Here is a 22,022-nt window from a genome sequence, read left to right on the forward strand (position 1 = left end):
TCTTTCTCTACTTAACCCCCACCCTACTGCAACCATGGTCTTTTCCCGATGCAGTGTGGAGCCCAGAAGAAACCTTTGGAGTCAAGGCCAGTAGTTCAAATTCTAGCCTGACACTTACCATCTGATCTTGAGCAAGTCACTTCATCTGTGTAAGCCCCCATTTCCTCCTTGTAATAGTACCAGCATCATGGGGCTTTTGTAAGACTTCAACAGCAAGGAGTGGTATAGAGGTCACCATTAGGTTCACTGAGCACAGTCATGTGAGTTCTCAATGATGAGTAAGTTGGAACATGTTTCACTTTGAACATGAGGGGGAACTGGGCCTTTAAAACTAAAATACAGAATTCCCCTAACATGAGTTGAGCACTTGCCATATTGCTAGGTACTATTACTTTCCCCAAAGTCTCATACCCATTAGTAAAAATAGTAATAGCTAATGATTATTAAACTCCTTCTGACTGGCATGTGCCAAGTTCTTCACAAACTTTCCCCCATTTATTCCTCTCACAAACGATTAGGTAGATGCCGTTATGACAATTCCCATTTTACAAACAAGGAAACTGAGGCACAAAGCAGTTGAGTCATTTGCCCGAGGTTTTACAACTAGTGAGTGGCAAAGCCTACAACCTGTATTTGAAAGACGTTTCAGACGCAAGTAGCTTGATTCTACAGACCTTGCTTTACCTGCATTACCTCAATTTCATCTTCACAACAGCCTGTGATGTATTTTATGTGAAAACCTAACACAAAAGACACGCGGTAATACATTCAAGGCCACACAGTTGGGCTGGGATTTGGAGCCATGCCTGACTGCAAAACCCACGTGTTCAACCCTATATTAGACTGCTCATATCACGAAGTATTCATAATGGTACAAAGCAACTGCATTTATATTGAAATTATTCTGATTATCATTATTCAAATAATGACTAACATTTTTTCCAACACCCACTTAGTGCCAAGCTCTGTCCTGATTTACATAATAATAGCTAACACTCGCTGTGTATTATTAGGACCCGGGCCCTGGTTTAATCATCTTAGTTGTATTATCTCATGGAAACCTCACAAAAACCCGGCGAACGGATGCCATTATCCTCACTTTACAGGTGAAGAACGCGAGGTTCACCACCGAGCCAAAATCACGTGGCTTAACTGTGAGCTGGAAATTGAACCTACAATTGCCCAACTCTCTCCGGTCTACCGGTCACTCTCTCTCTTTACTTCTCCCAGTTTCTCCAGTGACCTCTCCAGACCCCCAGCTCCCGCATTTTTCCTGCAGCAGGCCCCGCCCCTTCGCCTTGAATGTCCGCCTACTGGGCGATGCCAAGATCTCGGAGCCTGTGGAAAGGACTGGAGTCGCTTCAGGCTCCGCCCCCACGATTTTAGACCCTTTTCCGATTTGTTCCGGCGCTCGCGCGGTTCCTTCTGGGAGTTGTAGTCTCTGACGCTCCATTCCCGTGGCGCGGTTCGGACTCCGCGTCCCAGCGTTCCGTGCGCGAAGCCTGGAGCACTTCCGCCCTGTTATGAAGTGGGTGTCTCGGTGGGTGAGTCCGGGTGGCGGGGCGGGGGTAGCTGAGACTCAGGCTCTGGGTTGGAGGCTTAGGTGGTGGTGGTGTCCCAGGGGGCCAGGGAAGGTGAGAAGAGAGAAAGAAGCTTTTCTGTGGGGGTGGGGGTGAGGGACGGCCAGAGGATGAAGCGTCCGGAGATGGGAAGGGTCACAGAGGGGTCGGGGATGAGCGGGGACATAGAAGGCCGGGGGAGTGAGGAGGGTCGTGGAAAGGTCTCTAGGTGAGGAGACCGAGAGAGGTTCTGGAGGTGGGAGAGTCCTAGAAGGGTCTGGAGACCACAGAGGGAGGGATAGAGGGTTCTCAGGCCCTGGCAAGAAGTGAGGAGAAGAGGGCCTGAGCTTGAAGCCCGACCTTAAAAACTGTGCTCCAGCCTCTACCTGACCGCCTCGTCAAACATAGCCGATCTGATACCACCTCACACTTCCTTTACCGGTTGTGACTTCTGGCACGCAGCAGGTGGGACTGGCTATTGTGTTTGGCCCCAAGCCAGCGCCCCCTTTCCTTCCGCCTAATGGAAGTGAGAGTGGCACCGTCGTCCACTTTAGCCTGGCACCCTCTGATTCCTTTTGCGTTCTTCCACATCCAGGATCTTCAGATCCCTCTTGTTTCCTTAATGTGTCCTGAATCTGCCCCTTTCTGGCCAGGGTTTTTGCTGAAGCCTCCCACTTCTTCACCTCCCCAGCCTGGACTGACACGTTGCAGTAGCGTCATCTGTTTAACCTACAAATCTGGTGGTGCCCTCTGCTTATAAACCTTCTTAGCTCCCATTGCCAGTAGAATTAAGTCCAGACACCTCACCTGATAGTGAAGACTCTTCATGAACTCTCTGCAGCCTCATCCCAGGCTCCCCGTGCTCCAGGACTGTTTGGTTTTCCCCATCTCTTGGAGAGGCTGTTTGGTTTTCCACCTTAGGTGTGCTGTTCTCTCAGCTTAGAGAACACTTTCTCACCCCATTGTCTGCCAAGAGAACCGTCCTTCCAGGAGCCAACTTGAATGTTACTTTATTCTCTTCCCTTAAACAGATTAAGTCACCCCTCAACCCCAGTTCCCATAGATCTCTTTTACTGCATTTACCACATTTGATCATAATTATCTGTGACTTTTTTTTTCCTTTTGTTTCCTCCACTTGACCGTAAGCATCTCCAGGACAGGGACAGTTTCCTAGTCCCCTCCATTTCCTCATTGTCCAGCCCAGGGTCGTAAATACTTGACTACGTGATGCATGTGTGAATAATGACAGTCTAGGGTGAGCTTTGCTATACCAGTCTTGAAGAGTGCTACTTCCAGTGGTTTTCTAGGGCATGAGCTTTTTGTCTTCTGCCTGTCAGGGCTGTCTTTGCTGGGTGCTGATTCATTACCTATGGGAGTTTAAGCCAGGGGTGGCAAATATGTAGAATGTGTGCTGCCACTTCTTCCTGTGTCTGGTGGTCATAGCTAATTGGTGACAACACATAGTGACACGGGTTTCAGGGTCCTTAATGCAGTTGGCTGAAATTGGTGCTTTATGTGAAGCCCATTTCCTCTCCCTGGTTTAAGCCCTTAAACGTGAGGTCAAGTTGCTTTAAGCAGTAGCGTGGACCATCAGCCCAGTAAGCTTGACAGTCTTTGGGGACTCCTAGTTTCTTCTTTGGAGGTCACAGACCAGTCTTGGCTTTTGCTATGGGATTGGGGCAGATCCCTTACCAACCCACTGTTCAGTGGGTGTATTCCTTATGTCCACATCCACACTCAACACCCGAGGAGCCAAGGTGCTACTCAGCTTCCCTGTGTTTGTAAAGGGATCCTGCCCCAGTCAACACTGATCCCTCATTGCTTAGGGAGAATCTGTACCCTTTCTAGATCTTCTGGGATATTGGAAGAGACCTTTGAGATCATTTAGCTGAAAGATGGTAAAGTGACGACAGCCCATGCTGAAAGAAACCTATCATCATCCTCTATTTAGTCCTGGTGTTTCAAACAATTTTGAGTTGGTTGCCAATATTTAAAAATCCAGTTAGCTTCTGTTGGAAAAAATAGAAGGCCTGGGAACTAGGCCAATGTTCTCTCTACTGCTCCGTAGCTAGCCATAGCCCCCGCTCTACTCATGTACCCATTTACATTGCCTGGCCCCTGCAGCCATTTAAATGTGTAGCCACTGATTCTAGTCTTCCTGTCCCTTCACTCTGCTCCCATCATACTAATTGGGGGCAAGCACCGAGAAGGGTCAAGCTGTAAGCTGCAGAGGCCACATGACGTGTCCAAAGTCACACAGCTAATAATGGCAGGAGTGGAATTGGAACCCTGATTTGCTCCCTCCTACCTTAATGTTCTTTCTGCTCTCATACCATCTTCTCAGGAGCTTGGATGATTGGCATACCTAGAGGATGCTGGATGGTGCATTTAAGAAAAATGAGTGGAAAGAATGAATCTTGAGTCCCAACTCTGCAGCTTGCTAGTTGTGTGACCTTAAGTGAGTCTTCATAGAAGCTCAGTTCCTTCTATGTAAGTTGAGGATATGGACTCAAACATTACAGGATAATTATATCCTAAAGGCAGCACTGAAGGTGGAAATCACATTTAGCCAGAAATCACAGCTTGAAAATCCTCTGGCAAGGAGCCATTTAGAAACCAACACACTGTCTTTCGATAAGCTAACCAGCACAGCTGGGTTTCCTTGTTTGAATGTCAGATGAAAGAGTTGGCCTGTGTTTGGGGACCCTGCTGTATGAAACATACTTTGCTCACACCCTGGAAGGGAAGGCTGGAGGGAACTCAGACCAACCTGGGATCCCTGAAGGTCATGCTCATTCTGAAACAGACACCTAGTGAATGGAACTGACTGCACCATTTAGATTACGGGCTTTCTTTTTCTGGTGTTGGCATGCGGTTTCCTGTGTGTTAGTTACAGATCGCTGTAGTACGGTCACACACCAATGACACCTCACTTACTTGCCTGGAGGATTCAGTGAGATTATGAAGGTGGAACTCTTGGCAGCATGCTGGTGCCTCATGGGCACTCAGTAGATGGGTTCTCTCTGAGGTTGCTGACCCCAGTGTGGCCCGGATCCTTCTGGTCGTCTTAGGACTATTGAATGCCCTTGTCTGTTTTTTCCGTCAGCTCTGTGTAAAGTCACCCTGCTATTCGCTGACTGTATTAACCTCCCTCTGTGGATAGGCCGCTAGTCGTTATCTGTCTAAGAGAGTAGCAGAAATAGCTTTCAGATTTGTATTTGAAGCTAACCTTTGGGACTTTCCAATCTTTCCAAAAGAAAATCCCTGTTACCTGCTACCCCGGGCTTTGGGGCTGGCAGAACTACTAATTGCCGATTTTGTGGTAATGTTCTCTTGGTGCAGGAGCACAGACTTCTTTGCTTGCTTATTGACTGTCTCTCTCATGAGAGTGTAACTTTCATGGAGGTAGAGACCGTCTGTCCCAGTTACTGATGGCTCTCCAGCGACCAGTACAGTGCAGGTACATAGTAGGACTCTGTAAATGACTGGTGGTGAATGAGTCCTTGTGTGAGAGAGCGACACAAATGGTTTTGGACTTGTGCATGATTAAGGCTGTGGTTCAAAAAGGAAATTCCATGAAAAGTTAATTCTTTAGCTTATAATAAATGATGGCCCTTCCATAGCCCATTAGGCTTTCGATGTACCGGATTTACTATTTTAATAAAAGGCAACAAAACTTGCTAAGGGCCCTGCCGTTTATCAGGCACTGTGGATACAGAAATGGGTAAGACGGCATGCTGGCCCTAATACAGTCCAGTGGGGCTGTCAGAGGTCAGAACAGGGAACTACAAGGCTGTAGAAGAACACCTTTATCAGAGGCCTGTGCCAACTGCTTTGGGAACACAGGCGTGGGGAGATGATTCTGGAAGCTGAAGGACAAAGAGGAACTTGCCAGGTGCTCATGATTTGTGTCCCTAGCATCCTTGTGTATGTGCAGGTCTTCAGGACAAGCCTTTACTTTGCATCACCCTTGCCTTGTTTCTGGACAGTCCAGTCAGATGGCCTAAAGTCTCTATAGTGCTGCCTCCATTCTCAGTTCAGCTGACTCATTCTCACTTGTGGGTAGCTGAGAACCTCCTCTGAGTGGGTGTTTTTAGTGTCATCTGGATTTGTTGGGAATGACACAAAGAGCTCATTTTTCCAGATAAGCCAGCATGAGTGTCATCAGCATCTTCATTGTGTAGAAGAAGCAACCCCAGATGTCCCCTACACAAGCATTTCCTGAGAGCCTCCTGGGTGTTGTGCCCCACTTATCGCGGGGGTGGGGGAGGGAAGGGGCAAACCGTATTCCTTGTCCTCAGGCTGTCTTCTCTCTGTGGCCACACAGGCACACACCTCTGTAATACAACTTGGAATGTGGCCCGTGTGACCTTGATGGAAAAAAGAGGAGAGGAGAAGTCCTTCTGGCATGAGCACGAAGGTCATTTAGAAAAAATCTAGAGTGTGCAGAAGGGGATTAATGATAACCCCTGCTTCATGACACGATACCAGTGTGCGATGACCATTGTCTCACCGTTTATTGAGCGCTTCCTGCATGCCCTGAGCACTGTGCTGGGAAGCTTCTGATCTTGTGGATAAGAGAGCTATGGGGAGCATGTAGGTGGTGTGGAAGGTGGTGGCACACGAAGGACTGAATCTTGTTCCAGGGCATAGGGAGGGCCTCTTGGAAACAGTACAGTAGAAGCTGAGACCTAGCTTGGTGAAGAAAGGGAGAACACTTCCCAAAGAAAGCGGCTGGTTGCCTGTGGGAAGGTTCAGTGGGCAGCAAGCCGTGCGGCCGGAATGCCCTGAGCAGCAGGAATGTGGCAAAGAGATGAGGTGCGGACGTGGGCAAGGTTTGCATTTGATCCTCAGGGATGTGGGAGGTCACTCGAGGGTGTTTAGCAGGAAGTGACCCAGTCCGACTGGGAGCTGGTCTGGTTGTGGTGTGAAGAAGCCCAGGTTGGGGTGAGGGGACAGCAGGCAGGAACATGAGTCAGGAGGCTGAGGCAGCGAAAGCATGGCCACTCAGTGGCATGAAGCGGTGGCATTGGGCTGTAGATGCCTAGAAGTCCAGGAGGGCACAGCTTGGTGATGAACTGGCTGTGGGGGATGTTGGGGAGAGATGATGACCAGCTTTCTGGCATGGTTGGTGCCTTGGGGCGCCTGGGTGGCTCAGTCAGTTAAGCATCTGCCTTCACCTCTGATCCTGGGGTCCTGGGATTGAGCCCCGCATCAGGCTTCTCTGCTCAGTGGGGAGCCTCTTTCTCCTTCTCTCTCTGCCCCGCCCCACTGCTTGTATATGCACGCTCTCTCTCTCAAATAAATAAATAAAATCTTAAAAAAAAAAAAAAAGAATGAGGTGCCTTAGCAGGGTGGAGAGTTCCAGAGGAAGGGCAGGTTTGCAGGAGAAAAAGATGAATTCAGTTTGTGGCCCACTGAGTTCGAGGTGCCTAGTAGACAGTCAAGAGGAAATGTCCTGTAGATGGTTGGATTTGGGGTCTGGAGGTCTGGTGGCGGGTCCTGGTGGGAGTGTTGGGAGTCCTCAGTTTTGGGATGGTGAAAAATACCAGATGGGTGGGTTGACCTAGAGGGAATGTGGAGTGAGAAGGATTTTGCAAGGAGAGCACCCTTAGGGGAAAGCTGAAGGTCTGTGAAAAAAGGCCTTATGGAGGGGGTGACGTTTGGAACCCACCTTGAGGAAAGGTCAGACTTTGGGCCCGTGTAGAGGAAGGCAGGCGTGCTAGATGGTGAAGGCCATGATGCCAGAGTACAGGGTTCTAGCATGTCCCAGAGGACTTCATACCGTGCTGTCCTCCAAGGCGTGCTGGCTGATGGTTTGGGTGCCCGTTTATGCTTCTTCCTCTCAGCACGCCAACCCCAGGCAAAGGCAGTGGAAGGTACGGGGGTCCTCTTACATTGTCCCTTGTTTCTCTGCCTTTAGAGCCTTGGGGAGCATTGCCTCTCCTAGGAGCCCCTTGAAGGACACGCCTTAGATGCAGGAAGACGTTGAATGAGGACAGCCCAGCTGAAGCGAGGTATCCTGGACCGACCATGGCCATGGCCCTAGAACCCCAGACCCAGGCCTCTCACCAGCCAGAGCCTGAAGAACTCCTGATTGTGAAACTGGAGGGGGACTCGTGGAGATCAGAATCCAAACTCCGGCAGGAGGACCGTGTCCCTGTCCCTGGCCCTGAAGCCTCTCGCCAGCGCTTCAGGCAGTTCCGGTACAGGGATGCGGCGGGACCCCACGAAGCCTTCAGCCAGCTCTGGGCGCTTTGCTGTCACTGGCTGCGGCCGGAGATCCGCCTCAAAGAGCAGATCCTGGAGCTGCTGGTGCTGGAGCAGTTCCTGACGATCTTACCCAGGGAGGTCCAGGCCTGGGTGCAGGAGCGCCACCCTGAGAGTGGTGAGGAGGCCGTGGCCCTCGTGGAGGATTGGCACCGAGAGGTCCGGACTGCGGGCCAGAGGGTGAGGCAAACAGTCTGTTCTTGAAGGAGCAGGTCAGGCAAGGCGGCGGGGCTGTGACTACCTTGATAATTGCCAAAGGCAGTGGTAATAATTGTGATTGTTGTTGGTACCAGGCAGCCGACATTTATTGAGCACTGCTGTGTACCCGACACTGTTCTCAGTGCTTTCCATATATTAACTCATCTAATCCTGTCAACGGTTTAATGAGATCGGTACTGTTACCCTGATTTTACCCATGAGGGAACTGAGGCAGAGGACAGATAGGTGGTTGGCCTGAGGTCTCAGAGCCCCAGACAGCAGAGCCAGAATGTGTGGCAGCCTGACACTAAAGCCCACATTCAGAACCACTGCCCAGATTGCCTCCCGGGACCATATTCACAGTGTGGGCGATTTGTGTTACGTTTCACATGGGACGACATCTTGAGGTGCTTTACAGCAGAAATCTGGGTGGACACAGGTAGCCTTATCATCCTCATTGTGTAGATGAAACTAAGGCCCCCAAACTCAGGTGGCTCGCAGAGCTCAGTCAATCGAACCAGAGCCTCAACGTATATTCTCTGGTTCCAAGTTCGATGTTCTTTCTGCGACATGACAGGTGCCTCATCTGCAAACCACGGGAATTAAAATACCTTTTAGGCATGGGGCTCAAATAGGTTAGTAACTGACATCTTCCTGAGCACTCACTGTGTGTCAGGCCCCGCTCTCTGCTTTCTCTGTGTATTGCTCCTCTAATCAGCACAGCAGCCCGAGAAAGTAGGTGCTGTTCTGCCGCCATTGTTTAGCTGTGTAAACCGAGGCTCAAAGAGGTAAGTAACTTGTCTAGATTTCTATTAATTAAGTGGTAAAGCCTCGTGGATTTAACATTCACAGTTTCAACAATTTGCAAGAGAGTGAAGGCCTGTGATGTCATTTTATAATTTTTCTCTGGTACCACTTTTTTTTTTGAATCCTGCTTTTGGAGCTGGCATGTGTAGAACAAAGTCCTTGAGCCGGCTGCAGGCTGAGCTAGCTGCCCAGAACCTTCATCTCGATGTAACCCTGTTGTTTCCCCTTGTTACATGGTTTTTGTGATGTTATAGTTAATCCCGTTTTGTTGGGGGAAATTATAGGTTTGAGAATATCCCTTGCAAATGGCAGGGGTTTTCTATAAAAGGTAAAGCTTTGGACAGATGAGAGAGAGGAAGGGAGGTTTGTGATCTGTGAGTTAGCTTTTTGGACTCCTTTACAAACCCTTTGAAGACACAGAAAGCGTCCTATTTGAAGTTATAGGACTACGTATGAGAGAATGTACCTTATTTGAATTTACCAGCCCACCGTCCCATATTCTTGTAAAGAAACCAGCTATACCTCTTAAGTGGCAGTGAGAAAACAAATGGAAGTCTCAGGACTTCAGAGCTGAAAGTTGAAGACCTTGAGACCCAGAGAGAGAATTGATTTAAATCAGGGTCTTTATGCTCTTTATCTGTAAAATGAGGGGGTTGGACTAGACCAAAAGTTCTCCAATTATACTCCTGTGAGCTGAGCCGAGATTGAACTGCTTCTAAAATTGGAAAAAGAAAAAAAAGGTAATGGAACGTTCTTTATGATGTGACTTTTATTTTTCTGTTTGAACTTTCTCCTGGCTCCTGAGTACTTACAAATGTCCAAAAAAACGGGTAAGTAGCAAAGGAGCTTCGTGCCCCCACAGACCTTACAACTTGTGATTACATTGTGGGGTACCTGACTCGGTTATGTTTTCCACAAGGGAAATTTACCAAGACCTTCCAGCTAATTAGGTCCTGTGGAGAGAACTGCCGGGAAAAGGCGGTGCTCTGGGCAACGTCCTCCAAGATCTTTTCCTTAAAGAGACATTTCAGCTCTGCTATTGGGTGGGTTTTGCCTTGTTGATTCTGTGGTCACCTCTTCCAGAACCCCTCTCCCCATCAGGTGCATAGTCATTTAAAATAAAAAATATATATATATAGACTTTATTTTTTTAGAGTAGTTTTAGGTTCACAGCCAAACTGAGCAGAAAGTGCCCAGATTTCTCACACGCCGCCGTTCCCCCAGCCCACCGGCCCATCGTTCCCTGCCAGAGTGCCGCACCTGCTGTGATTGGTGAACTTACACGGACACGTTACTATCACCCAAAGTCTGTGGCTTACATTGGATATCACTCTTGGGAGTGGACGTTCTGTGGATTTTGACAGATGTATAACAACATATATCCACCAGTATAGTATCATACGAGGTAGTTTCACTGCCCTGAAAATCCTCTGTGTTCTGCGCATTTATCCTTCCTTCCCCAACCCCCTGGCAACCACTGATTTTTCTACTGTCTTCATAGTTTTGCCTTTTCCAAGGTGTCGTATAGTTGGGATCATACAGGACATATGAAGCCTTTTCAGATTGGCTTCTTTCACTTAATGGTATGCATTTAAAATTCCTCCGTGTGTCTTCCTGGCCTGATAGCTCATTTCTTTTTAGCACAGTAATATTCCATTGTCTGAATACACAGCAGTCTGTTCACCTACCGAAGGGCACGCTTCCGAGTTTTGGCAATTAGGAGTAAAACTACTATAAACATCCATGTGTAGGCTTTTGTGCGGTGCACAGGCATTTTTGATGGATTCTTTATCAATCCCTACCCCATGCACTTTTTCCTTCTCCTTGACACTTGAATCTCTCCTTTTTGCGTCTACAGTTGCCATCTGTGGAATCAGAATCTTTGCTTAGGTGTGTCAGTCGTTGGAGGAGCTCGGGCTGCCAGGGAGGATTGTTATGGGGTCTAGTCACACAATTTCTCCGTAGATTGTAAGATTGAAGCTGTAACAAAGAGAGGCTGATTTGTTTTTTACTTAAACAGTCATGGAGGAAAGTTGTGAGCAGATGTTTTTTCCTGTGAACCACACAGGACATTGGTGGATGGCCTCATCTGGAATGGCTTTTTAGGCTCAGGGCCCATTCCTGTATATCTTAAGGATAAACATCCCTGTCTTTGGGAGAAGATTGGAGTTTTCAGATCAGTCAAAGATTTTTGGAGTTACAGGTTTGTTTGAGACTCAGTAAGTTGATGAAGGTGGATATTATTATTTTCAATCAAAAATAAGGTTCAGAGCAATGTATATAACTGCTGTGTTTTATATGGAAATAGGGAAGCAAGAAGAGTCTATATTCATAGATGCTTGTATATAAAGAAACTGAGATGCAGAGCAGTGGTTTCCTGTGGGGAGGAGTGGGGAGAAGGAAGACCCTGCGTGGATGGGACCGGGACGGGGCTGGGGACGGGCTATTTTCGCTAACTAGACCTTCATGGTTTCTATTCTGAACCACCTGAGTTTTGAAAATACCTACTGAAGACATTGAAACACATTTTTTGAAGTTTCTATAAGGCAGCGGGAGTGTTACATTGTTGAGGTTTTAGGGCCAGAAAATAACATCTCCACCTCCTTCTCTGAACTTGGAACCAATGGACAGATAAGAAATGAGCTTTATGATAACGCTGAGTTGGGTACTATCCTCTCTATGATTTTTCCCTCTTATTTTATATATGTGCTCTGTGTCTCTGGGTGCTTTTCTGCCTGAACTTCTGCACTGAAATCGAAATTGCCACTTCTGTTTTCCCTTTGAGTTACAGTGCCTTGTCTCTGCTTCTCCTTCTGTTTTAAGAGTAGAGGGGCCCTCTCTCAAACAGTGCATACTTTCATTCCATTTTAAAATTCCATCTGTAAAAAAAAAAAAAAATCCATCTGTGGTTGTTTGCCTCTCCCTTCTCTTATATTTATTTTTGAATTTTCTTTGCCTTGCAGCAGGAATATTTAGGCCATTATATTTAGAGTTATTGTTATATCTGTTTTTATCTTTTGACGGATACCTGGTTAACTTTTATCTTTGCTTGATACCTTAAACATGAAATCTCCAGTTTTCGATATTTAGAGTTTATGTTTTAATGTCATAAAATCATGTGACATGATTTATCTCTGTGATTCAGAAAGGTTTGGAACAGTAGCAGCCTCATTGAGACACTCATGTGGTCTCTCTCCCCCGTTGAACAAAACAGTAGTCATTTGGTGGCATCAGTGCTGGTCTGTTTACTAATGTCAGTCTCATGGCTTTGTTGTCATACTTTGAGTCATCCTTGGATCTTAAAAAGAGCCTGTGAACCTCTGGACCACAGCTGTACTCAAAAGAGCATTCTCTGCCCTAGCAATGTTGGCCTTATTGAACTGACGATTGGGAATTTTGACCCTCTGTGTGTAGGAACTGGACTTGTGTGCAGAAGAGGCCAGGTCCTTAAAGGCAGTGCAGGAATCTCAGCCTTGTCAGCTGCAGCCGGCGAGTCACTGGCCCGAGGCACAGCGCCAGAAGCAGTGGGTGAAGAGTTCATGCCCTGATCTTCCTAAGCATCTAGACACCAAGATGGTGCCACAGCCTTTGAAGGAGAGCGGTGAGTACCGAGAATCAGGGAACCCAGGGGAAAAGAGGAAAAGATTAGAGGAAGTAAGGAAGGGTGCACGGGGAGGAGGGGAGGAATTGAGGCACGGGGAGGAATAGTGTCTGATGGGCGCGCTGAGAGGGATGGCGGGTCAGCATGGCGCAAGGAGGGGCAGCTCCCAGCGATGTGGGCGCACCCTCCTGAGCCGAGTCACATGGCACGTCCTGGTCGGCTTGGGGTCAGGTGGTGATCAAAGAGGAGTCTGAGCTGGCATCTCACACATGGCCCATCTCTCAGGGTGGCTTCGAAGCCAGACCCTCCAGAAGGGAAGTGAAAGGGGGAAATCTGCCCTGGCTGGTCGGGTGGTCTCAGTTTGATGCCGTGTGACCCTTGGAAAGCTTGACCTGGGAGGGAGTGTTTCCGGGGAACCAGAGCGTGGGTTTCAGAGACTGTTCCTTCTCCTCAGCTGTCCTCACTCCCCGAGTCCCTGCTGTCCCGAAGATGGGGAGTGTTGGAGATTGGGAGGCGACAGCCGAGTCGCAGGTAAGCTGCTGTTTGTCCTTCCTTCCCTGTCCTGGCTTCTCTGAGGCCTGTGCCCCTGCGTCCCTCTTCTCTCTCCATGGCCTGCCATCGGCAGGAGGGCGAGTGTTGGAGGGTGTTAGCCTCCCCCCGACCCCCATCTGCTGGGCCTCTCCTTAGTCATGCTGCTGCTTACAGCGATGGCCTCACACATGGTCTCCCTGTGTCTGTGACCTGTCCTGGGGCCTGCTTGGGTTCCCAGGCTGATTTCAGTTGTGGTCCTTGTCTCGTACATCTCACAGGAAGCCCTGGGCCCTGGCAAACACGCTGAGAAGGAGTTCTGCAAGGACCCCCCAGGAGACGGGTGTGGGAGCGGCGTGCCCCTAGGTAAGGAAATAGTGCTCTTCTGGGAAGCTCTTGTCTGGTTTCTGGTACACTCAGGTCCCGAAGAATGTTTCATCTCTCCCTTAAGACTCACAGCTCTGGGAAGTCTGGCACTTGAGAGACAGGAAGAAGACAGCTGTCTGTAGCCAGCACTGGTGGCAGGGATGGAGTGGGGGGGCGTGGGGTCTGCCTGCATGGAGGCTGGCGGCTGGCTTCTGAGAGCCTACCCTCCCGGGGCGCATTTCTTCAGTTTGTTCACCATGGTGGTCCTAGGCTGTCTTAGGAACCCAGTCCTTTCAGCAACAAACAGGGTCCATGTCTCATGGGCAGACTCCAGTGAGCTGAGCCCATGAGACTGATGCACTCAACCACAGTGAGAAGCCCGCATGGCCAGCCCCTGTCTCTGGGCGCATCTCCACAAAACGAAACCATTTCCCTGCAGAGCCTGGGGTCAGTGTGAGGGGTTGGACGCAAGATGTGGATAAAGTGGCAGACAGTGCTAGCTGTGCCTCCTAGGGGAGTTAAGGGGAGACACGGGAAGTGTTGGCACCTTTCTTTATAGTAGAATTCCTTTTTTAGATAAACCATGATAAACACTTAGATAAACACTAAGATAGTGTTCACAGCAAACTTTGGGAAATGCTGAACCAAGTGAGGCTAAAGTTTCTTGCAGCTCTCAGCTCTTTCTGATCTGGTTTTCTTCAAATATTTATTTTAATTAAAGGCTTCCTGTTTTGTTAGGGCTGGGAGCTGTTGGGCCAGCAGTCCTTTACACATAGCTGCTAAGTGTTAAAAAAATAAGGAAACATACTTTCTCACGTTTTTGGAAGTCGAGCAGAGGGCACGCTCCAGCCCTGGTACAGAGTGTCTCAGCAGTGTCATGGCAGACCGAGGGCCTTCCTCTCTGTTCTGCCGTCCTCAGTGTCTGCCTCGCACTAGAGCTGTCATTTGTCATAATCAGAAGATAGAGGCCAGTGTCAGTTGGGCTCACAAGTTTCCTAGCAAGAGACACACACTTGCACGCACAGACATACACACACGGTGAATGAGTAAGGGAGAAGAAAACTTTTTCTCCAACCATTAAATTCATTTTGGTCGGGCCAGTTTAGGCCACGTGCCCATTTGTGGACCAGTAGTACTCATTCTTTGTGTGATGTATTTCACAACTCCAACAAAGAAAACAAGCGAACAAAGCTAACAGGTCAGTTAGCGTGGGGAATTGGCATGGGAATTTCTCATTAGCCTCATGCAGGGAAATGATCTCTCTTAGGGGCATTTTGGACAAGCACTCTGCTTAGTGTGTCATTTCTACTTAATCATTTCTCTTCTTTCTTAGGAGTTCCAGTTTCAAAACCAAGTATCAACTGCCAGCAAGAGCAAGGACCAGAACTTTGGTGTCCAAGCTCTATAAATTCCGGAAAAAGGAACACTGCGGATTATAACCCAGGTAATGAGCAAACAAGACCAGCTCAGGCATTGGCCTGGAGAGACTCAAAGGCCTGGGAGGAACCATACCAGTGGGACACAGAGGACATGAAGGTGTCGGGTGTGCACTGGGGCTACGAGGAGACCAAGACTTTTCTGGCAATTTTGAGTGAGTCTCCTTTCTCTGAAAAGCTCCGGACTTGTCACCAGAACCGCCAGGTGTACCGGGCCATTGCAGAGCGGCTGAGGGCCCGGGGCTTCCTGCGGACCCTGGAGCAGTGTCGCTACAGGGTCAAAAACCTCCTACGGAATTACCGGAAAGCCAAGAGCAGCCACCCACCAGGGACGTGCCCCTTCTATGAGGAGCTGGAGGCCCTGGTGAGGGCACGGACGGCCATCAGAGCCACAGACGGCCCACGAGAGGCTGTGGCACTCCCCAGGCTGGGGGATAGCGATGCAGAGATGGATGGGCAGGAGGAAGGGGGCTGGGAGCCTGAGGAAACGGCAGAAGACTGTGATGGTGATGACCTGGCCCCTGATGAGTCCATCCGGGAGCCCAGGATCCCAGGGGGCCCAACTCTGTTCCAGAGTCGTATTGGTAAGAACAAGGGCTGTTGTGGATCCAGATTCCAACACCCCTGCCAGCCCAACCTCTGCTCCCTGAGTTCAGGGCATAGACTGGATTGCAAGTCTAGATCAATGCCCCTGGAGTAAGGGGTTAAGTTCCTTTGGTTGTCCTTAAACTCCTACTCTTGCCTCCTATGATCAGTTTCCTAGAGTGAGTTTTTGCTATGGAAGCAAACTTTTGAGACCTTAAGGAACCCTAAAGAGGTAATTCAGTTATCAGTTGACCTTTGAACAATATAGGGGTTAGGGTACCGATCCTCTGCTCTGTTGAAAATACACATATAACTTTTGACTCCCCCTCCCCCAAATTTAACTACTAATAGCGCGTGCTGTGGACCACAAGCCTTACCAGTACTGTAAATCGTACATATTTTATATATGTATTATATGCTCTATTCTTACAATAAAGTAAGCTAGAGAAAAGTTATTAAAATCATAAGGAAGAGAAAATACATTTACAGTGCTATACTGTACATAAAAAACCAAATCTGGGTATTAGTAAATCCTTGTAGTTCAGACCTGTGTTGTTCAAGGTTTAGCTGTATTTGCCAGAGCATGTCACTAGGAGGATGGGGAAGGTTGTTGTGTTACATGAATGAACTTTTAATTTTAATGTGTAATGAGCACATCAACCTGTGGTTACAGACAGTACCTTTAGGTAAAGAAAGATACAGAGTGAGATATTTAACATGTAACAGAAGTCATGACTGTAAGTCATGACATTCGGGAAACAATCATTGTGTAAGTGGAAACACAGAAGCCCAAGAGATGAAATGTGTTATCTAAAGATACACAGCGAGGTAGGGGCAGGGCAGAGCCCAGAGCTCCTGCCTCCAGTTTTATGTGGTTTCTCCCCCTCCACCATGCTGCCCACCTGGGCTGCATCATTTACCCACAGAGGACCTGAGAACAGACCACCCCCTTTTCATTCCTCCACAAAAGGAAAGGGCATCCTTGGTTGGATGCTATTGCAAGATTATTTGAAGTCCAGTTATGTCTAGGGATTCTCAGTTCCCATGTTTGTTAAGAGGAAAGTTCATAAAACAAATAGAGGATGTGTATGGGATGGATGTAGAGAAAGTAGCTTGGATCCCAGCTTCGGGCCTTTCCCTACACCAGCCAACTGAAGCCAGAGGAGTTGGGGTCACCTGGTATAACGTGGCCACCTAAGTCCTCTTCAGCTAAGACTCAAGAGTTAATGGAAACTCTTAGAAGGGGTGGGGTGGAGTGGGAGGCCGTGGCTTACCTCTGAGAAGCAAGGGTATAGTCTTCGCTGGGGCCCTGGGTGCCTGGAAGATTTCTAAGGGTCCTGTGTTCGTTTTCCACGTTTGGAAGGGGGGGCAGGGGACAGTGAACCCTGATGATCTAGGCACGTCTCATTATGCCTCACAGTTCTGAACTCTTCACTCCTGACAGCAGGTGTGCACTGGGGCTACGAGGAGACCAAGGCCTTCCTGACCATTCTTAGTGAGTCCCCATTCTCTGAAAAGCTCCGCACCTGTCACCAGAACAGCCAGGTGTACCGGGCCATCGCAGAGCGGCTGTGTGCACAGGGCTTCCTGCGGACCCTGGAGCAGTGTCGCTACAGATTCAAAAACCTCCTTCGAAGCTACCGGAAAGCCAAGAGCAGCCACCCACCAGGGACATGCCCCTTCTATGATGAACTGGATTCCCTGATGAGGGCGCGGACTGCGGTCAGAGCCATGGGAACCCTCAGGGAGGCAGCAGATCTCCCTAGGTCGGGGCAGAACAGTACTGAGGCTGGTGACCAGCAGGCCTGGGATGAGGTGGCAGATGAAGATGCCATCAAATCTTCAGCCCCGTGTCCTAATATCCCAGACACCGGTAAGTGGGGAGTAATTTGATGCCCACAAAATCCAGAAGCTTGCATGGAGAACAAGGGGGCCAGCTCATTTCTTGTTTGTCTCTAAAGTATAAGAGAGAATGGAAATGAATAGGAAAAGCATTTGTGTAATCCCCCCAAGTGAGATAGGCAGTCAGGTCTTAATTTTACTGGGATTTAACTGGGAAAATATAGAGTTTATTCAATTTCCCATGATGTGGGCTGTTTGTAACGTGCTAGAAGAAGGTGTTCAGTATTGAGTAGAGGGATGGGGGAGTTGGGCAGAGACTGACTGGCCGCGTGGCCTGGGCTTCATGACTCCGTCAGTGGGGTCACCATGTTCCAGGGCTCCACTCTCTGCTTTGCCCTTCAGAAATTTACAGATGCCCCAAAACTTGATTAGTTTCATGTTAGTTGCCTTATAAGATGTGAACAGAAAATACGTGATAAAATTCACACTAAATTCACAAACACAAGGTCCATAAATAGATGTTAACTAATGAATGAAGGAAAACTGCCTTTCTGTCTATTTCAGGGTTTGAGATGAGGCCTAAGGATGAAGACCAGATTTCGGAGCAGGACATTTTTGAGGATTTGCCTGGAGCCTTATCAAAATGCACTAGAGAGGATGTTTGCCACCCTCCTGACTGGGGGCAAGACAGTGAAAATGAAGAGGAAGGTGAAGGGCAGTGGGGAAACACCCCGGAGCAGTGGGAAGAATGTTCTTCTGAAGAGGACTTAGAAAAACTTATCGACCATCAAGGCCTGTACCTGGCAGAGAAACCCTACAAGTGTGATACATGTGTGAAAAGCTTCAGTCGGAGCTCCCACTTCATTGCCCACCAGCGGATCCACACAGGTGAGAAGCCCTACAAATGCCTTGAATGTGGGAAAAGCTTTAGTGATCGCTCCAACCTCAATACCCATCAAAGAATCCACACTGGGGAGAAGCCCTACCAATGCCTCGAATGTGGGAAAAGCTTTAGTGATCACTCCAATCTTGTCACCCATCAGAGAATCCACACAGGCGAAAAGCCCTATAAGTGTGGGGAATGTTGGAAAAGTTTCAACCAGAGCTCAAACCTCCTGAAACATCAGAGAATCCACTTGGGAGGCCATCCTGACCATTACAGTGAGCCTGGGGAAAAGTTAGGCCTAAGCTTATCCTTCAGTGCTCACTGCAGGAGCTCTGCAGAAGAGACGTCTCTTGAACAGCCTCAGAGCACTAGTAAGAACTTGAATTCTGGCCCACACAGCACCAACTCAGGGGAAAAGCTCTACCAGTGTTCTGACTGTGGGAGAACCTTCTCGAAGAGCTCTGCCCTCATCAGTCACCAAAGAATCCATACAGGAGAGAAACCATATGAATGTGCCGAATGTGGGAAAAGCTTCAGTAAGAGCTCCACGCTGGCTAACCACCAGCGAACCCACACGGGGGAGAAGCCGTACAAGTGTGTGGACTGTGGGAAGAGCTTCAGTGAGCGCTCCAAGCTCGTCACACACCAGAGAGTGCACACAGGAGAGAAGCCCTACAAATGCCTTGAGTGTGGGAAGTTCTTCCGTGATCGTTCCAACCTCATCACTCATCAGCGGATTCACACAGGAGAGAAGCCTTACAAGTGCAGAGAGTGTGGGAAGTGTTTTAACCAGAGCTCTAGTCTGATCATTCACCAGAGGATCCACACTGGGGAGAAACCCTACAAGTGCATGGAGTGTGGGAAGGACTTCAACAATAGCTCCCACTTCAGTGCCCACCGGAGAACTCACATGGGAGGGAAAGCATCTTAGGAGACACCCCCCCACCCCACACCCTTGCCATAGCAAAAGAGAGAAATGTATATTGAACTCTTCTCAGATCGTTAAGATATATGCTAGAAACTTACCCAGTTTTTAAGCTTGGTGTATACCCAGGAAAGCTGTTTTGGTATGATCCAGGTTATTTGGAAGTGAATTACAAATGCAAAGGATCCAGATTTGAAGGCACTTTCTTTTCTAAATTTTTGAAAATTTTTAATGTTTTAATTTTAAAATTTTTTAATTTTTAAAATTTTAATTTTTAACTTACATTCAATTTAGTTAACGTACACTGTAGTATTTGTTTCCGGGGTGGAATTTAGTGATTCATCAGTTGCATGTAACATCCAGTGCTTTCTATCAAGTGCCCTTCTTCATGCCCATCACGCAGTTAGCCCAGCCTCCAGCAACCCTCAATTTGTTGCCTGATGTTAAGAGTCTTTTATGGTTTGAAGGCACTTTTCTTAAGTGTAATTCGTTTTCCTCCTGTAAACCGTCCCCCATGCGGTCCTCAGGCTGTCCTTACATTTGCTGTCTTGGGAGGACTTTATCAGTGTTCGAGCCAGACTGGTAATGTAGGGGATTAGAGGGAAATCCGTGGTCCTGAGCAGAGATTCCAGACCTCCCTGTGCCTTTACACTGTCCCCAGGTATACACGGTGCATTGGCAAATTCTCATACGTGGCAGGTTTCAGCTGGGGCGTGTCCATATAGAAGAACTTTGAGACTGGGAAAGCAACCAGTGGCTTGAAGCAGACCACCATGGCCTCAGCAAAGAGGAGGAATCATTACTAAATATTAAAAATAGCAAAAGTAGCCAGTATTTATCGAGCATTTGCTCTTTGGCAGGCTCTGTGCTAAGCACTTTGTACACATCCTCACACACCTCATGGCAGCCTTGGGAGGAAGGTACTAATCTCCCCATTTCCCAGAGGAGAAACTGAGGCTTGGGAAAACTAAGTAACCTGCTTGGGTGGCATGGCTGAAGATGGCAGTGGCAGACTTTGTCCAGATCTATCTGTCTCTGGAGCCTGAGGTGCCCCTGACCATTGTACTGAGTTCCCTTCTGCCATAGCGCGGGTAACTCAGACCCCAAAGCACTTTGTGGGCCATGTTTCCTACTAAAATTCTTTTAGGAATTCTCCTTTTAGCAAATTCAGAAACCAGGAATCCCTAAACTTGGAAGGGTCTGGAATGGCCCGAATTGGCGATGCTTGGAGCAAGGCTGAGCTAGTATTAAAGTGCTTGATGTGGATTTCCTTCTTTGCAACAGTATGGAGGAGAGAGACAGGGGTTGAGACGGGAGAACAGGCAGCCACCATGTACCTCTTCCCATGGGATACAGCTTCCACGAAGAAAATGGGGTTTAAGAATTGTCCCCTTTCTCAAGGAGTCTGTCCTCTTTGAGTTAGACTTGGCTGAGTTGAAAATGTTAAACCTTAAAGAAACCCAGGCCGGTGTTTTCGTCTCCCCAGCCTTTTTCCTCTTGGTGGTAGCTGAGCAGAGGGTAGGTAGGAAGAGTTGCTGTGCCTACTGAGAGGGCTTTGACCACTGCCCTGCATCTCAGGTGTGTGGCACAGTTTTATCCTGAGCCAGCTTGTGCCAGGCCTGCCCGGTGCTTCCTGAGTGTTGGCCCTCCCACAAAGACCAGTCAGAAGGGCTCACCCACGATGGTTTTCTAATTTGCATACTTTGGCCTTCAGAGTTTCTCCTTACCGAGGGTTTAAAAATATTGACCATAGTCTTCCATTTCCAGAGGATTTTAAAAGAAAATCCTTGTCCTGACATCTCTGCTTGTGACATCGAGAAGCCATCATGCCCTGGGTATTTCACGGGCTGGGGAAGTACCTAGCAGATGGTGGATATGATGTGAAGGGTGGAAGTTTCTATGCACACACGAGGGAGCCGTCGGACAGTTCTGCGCTCCCACAGAGCGAGATCACTCCCAGCCCTTCCTCTGCTTCCTGAGAACCAGCTCACCTGGGGCCACTGCCTGGCAACTCCTTCCCTGTTTACCTCTCCTGGCTCACATGGTCTCTGAGGGGCAGGGTCGTGGGTGAGCCTTGGGTTGGCACCAGCAGGTATCTGCAGTAACAAGATGAGGCACAGGGAGCCGTGCGAGCTGCGGGGGAGGGAGTTCCGGGCAGGGGCATGGTGGTGTGACCGCACGATTCGGGTGTGGATGGGCGACAGAGCAGCTTAGGACCGGCAGCGTGTAAAGTGAGAGGTGGGCAGTGGTGCGAGCTGAGATGGGAGGGTGCGGGGGCAGCTTCCTGGACCTCATGCCCGAGTGGAGCTTGGACATGGGGCCGCGGGTGACATGGGCGCGCGTGGTCTGAGTGGAGCTTGGCTGTGCCGCGGTAGGGACGCTACTGCAGTATTCCAGCTAAACACGAGGATTTGAACTGGAGCAGTGGGTACCCGGAAGGGGAGCGGCTGGATCTGAGCGGTTTCAGAGGCAGCGCTGGGGACACCAGAGGAGAGCTAGATGCCTTGGGTGATGGGTGGGGCATGTCACCAGAACTGGGAACACAAGAAGGAGATGCAGGAGGGCAGAAGATGACAGAGTTAGTTCGGGACATTTGAACTTCAGGGGCCTGAAGGACAGCTGAGGGGCACTGCAGCAGGCATTTGGATATGTGGCCTGAAGCTAGGGGACAGCTTAGGACCAGGGAGTCACCTGCGTGTGTGGGAGTTAAACCACAGATAAGAGAGAATGTTCAAGTCCTGGAAATACCGGGCCTAGGACAGAGCTTGGGAAGCACCAAAGGGAGAGCAAGACACTCCTCCAGGGAGCTCTAGACCTCTCTCCACTCCTACTCCCCCCACCCCTGCACACTCCTGTCGTCTTTTGAACGCTTTCCATTGTTGCTGATGCCTGAATTCTCAGTGTAGTCGCAAGTCTTCTGGAACCTTCACTGTGGAAGCCAAGCTGCGCCCTCTCCCTCGAGTGTCACCAGCGCCCCTGTTCTGGGAGGTGGGCTAGTGTCTCACGCTTCCAGTGAACG

The 22,022-nt window shown here is 48.9% G+C and overlaps 1 protein-coding gene and 1 long non-coding RNA gene across 10 annotated transcripts; both read left to right on the forward strand.

Annotated features, from left to right (window-relative positions):
- Positions 1–991: 991 nt before the first annotated feature.
- ZSCAN20 (zinc finger and SCAN domain containing 20) lies at positions 992–19,194 on the forward strand. Of its 9 annotated transcripts, none has more exons than XM_082686329.1 (8): positions 992–1,540; positions 7,483–8,009; positions 12,249–12,435; positions 12,890–12,966; positions 13,245–13,329; positions 14,663–15,349; positions 16,795–17,223; positions 17,757–19,194. In XM_082686329.1, exons 2-8 carry the CDS (start codon positions 7,593–7,595, stop codon positions 19,007–19,009), a joined length of 3,135 nt encoding a protein of 1,044 aa, XP_082542455.1. In that variant the 5' UTR covers positions 992–1,540; positions 7,483–7,592; the 3' UTR covers positions 19,010–19,194. The 9 variants fall into 9 exon arrangements, with proteins under 9 accessions (XP_082542455.1, XP_082542456.1, XP_082542459.1 ...); XM_082686330.1 differs by having other exon boundaries at positions 1,459–1,528; XM_082686333.1 differs by having other exon boundaries at positions 1,459–1,528; positions 16,798–17,223.
- A 1,009-nt stretch (positions 19,195–20,203) lies between these two features.
- LOC309842317 lies at positions 20,204–20,475 on the forward strand. Its single transcript, XR_014299608.1, has 2 exons — positions 20,204–20,286; positions 20,330–20,475. It is a non-coding gene; the product is annotated as an uncharacterized lncRNA (long non-coding RNA).
- The last annotated feature ends 1,547 nt before the right edge of the window (positions 20,476–22,022 follow it).

Source organism: Mustela nivalis (genome assembly GCF_964662115.1).
Source record: "Mustela nivalis genome assembly, chromosome: 10".
Taxonomy (NCBI): domain Eukaryota; kingdom Metazoa; phylum Chordata; class Mammalia; order Carnivora; family Mustelidae; genus Mustela; species Mustela nivalis.

Coding starts and splice junctions, on each gene's coding strand:
- ZSCAN20 (XM_082686329.1), top strand. CDS start 7,593: ATGGCCATGGCCCTAGAACCCCAGACCCAGGCCTCTCACCAGCCAGAG. Junction 15,350..16,794: donor TCTGTTCCAGAGTCGTATTG/GTAAGAACAAGG, acceptor CACTCCTGACAG/CAGGTGTGCACTGGGGCTAC. Junction 17,224..17,756: donor TCCTAATATCCCAGACACCG/GTAAGTGGGGAG, acceptor TGTCTATTTCAG/GGTTTGAGATGAGGCCTAAG.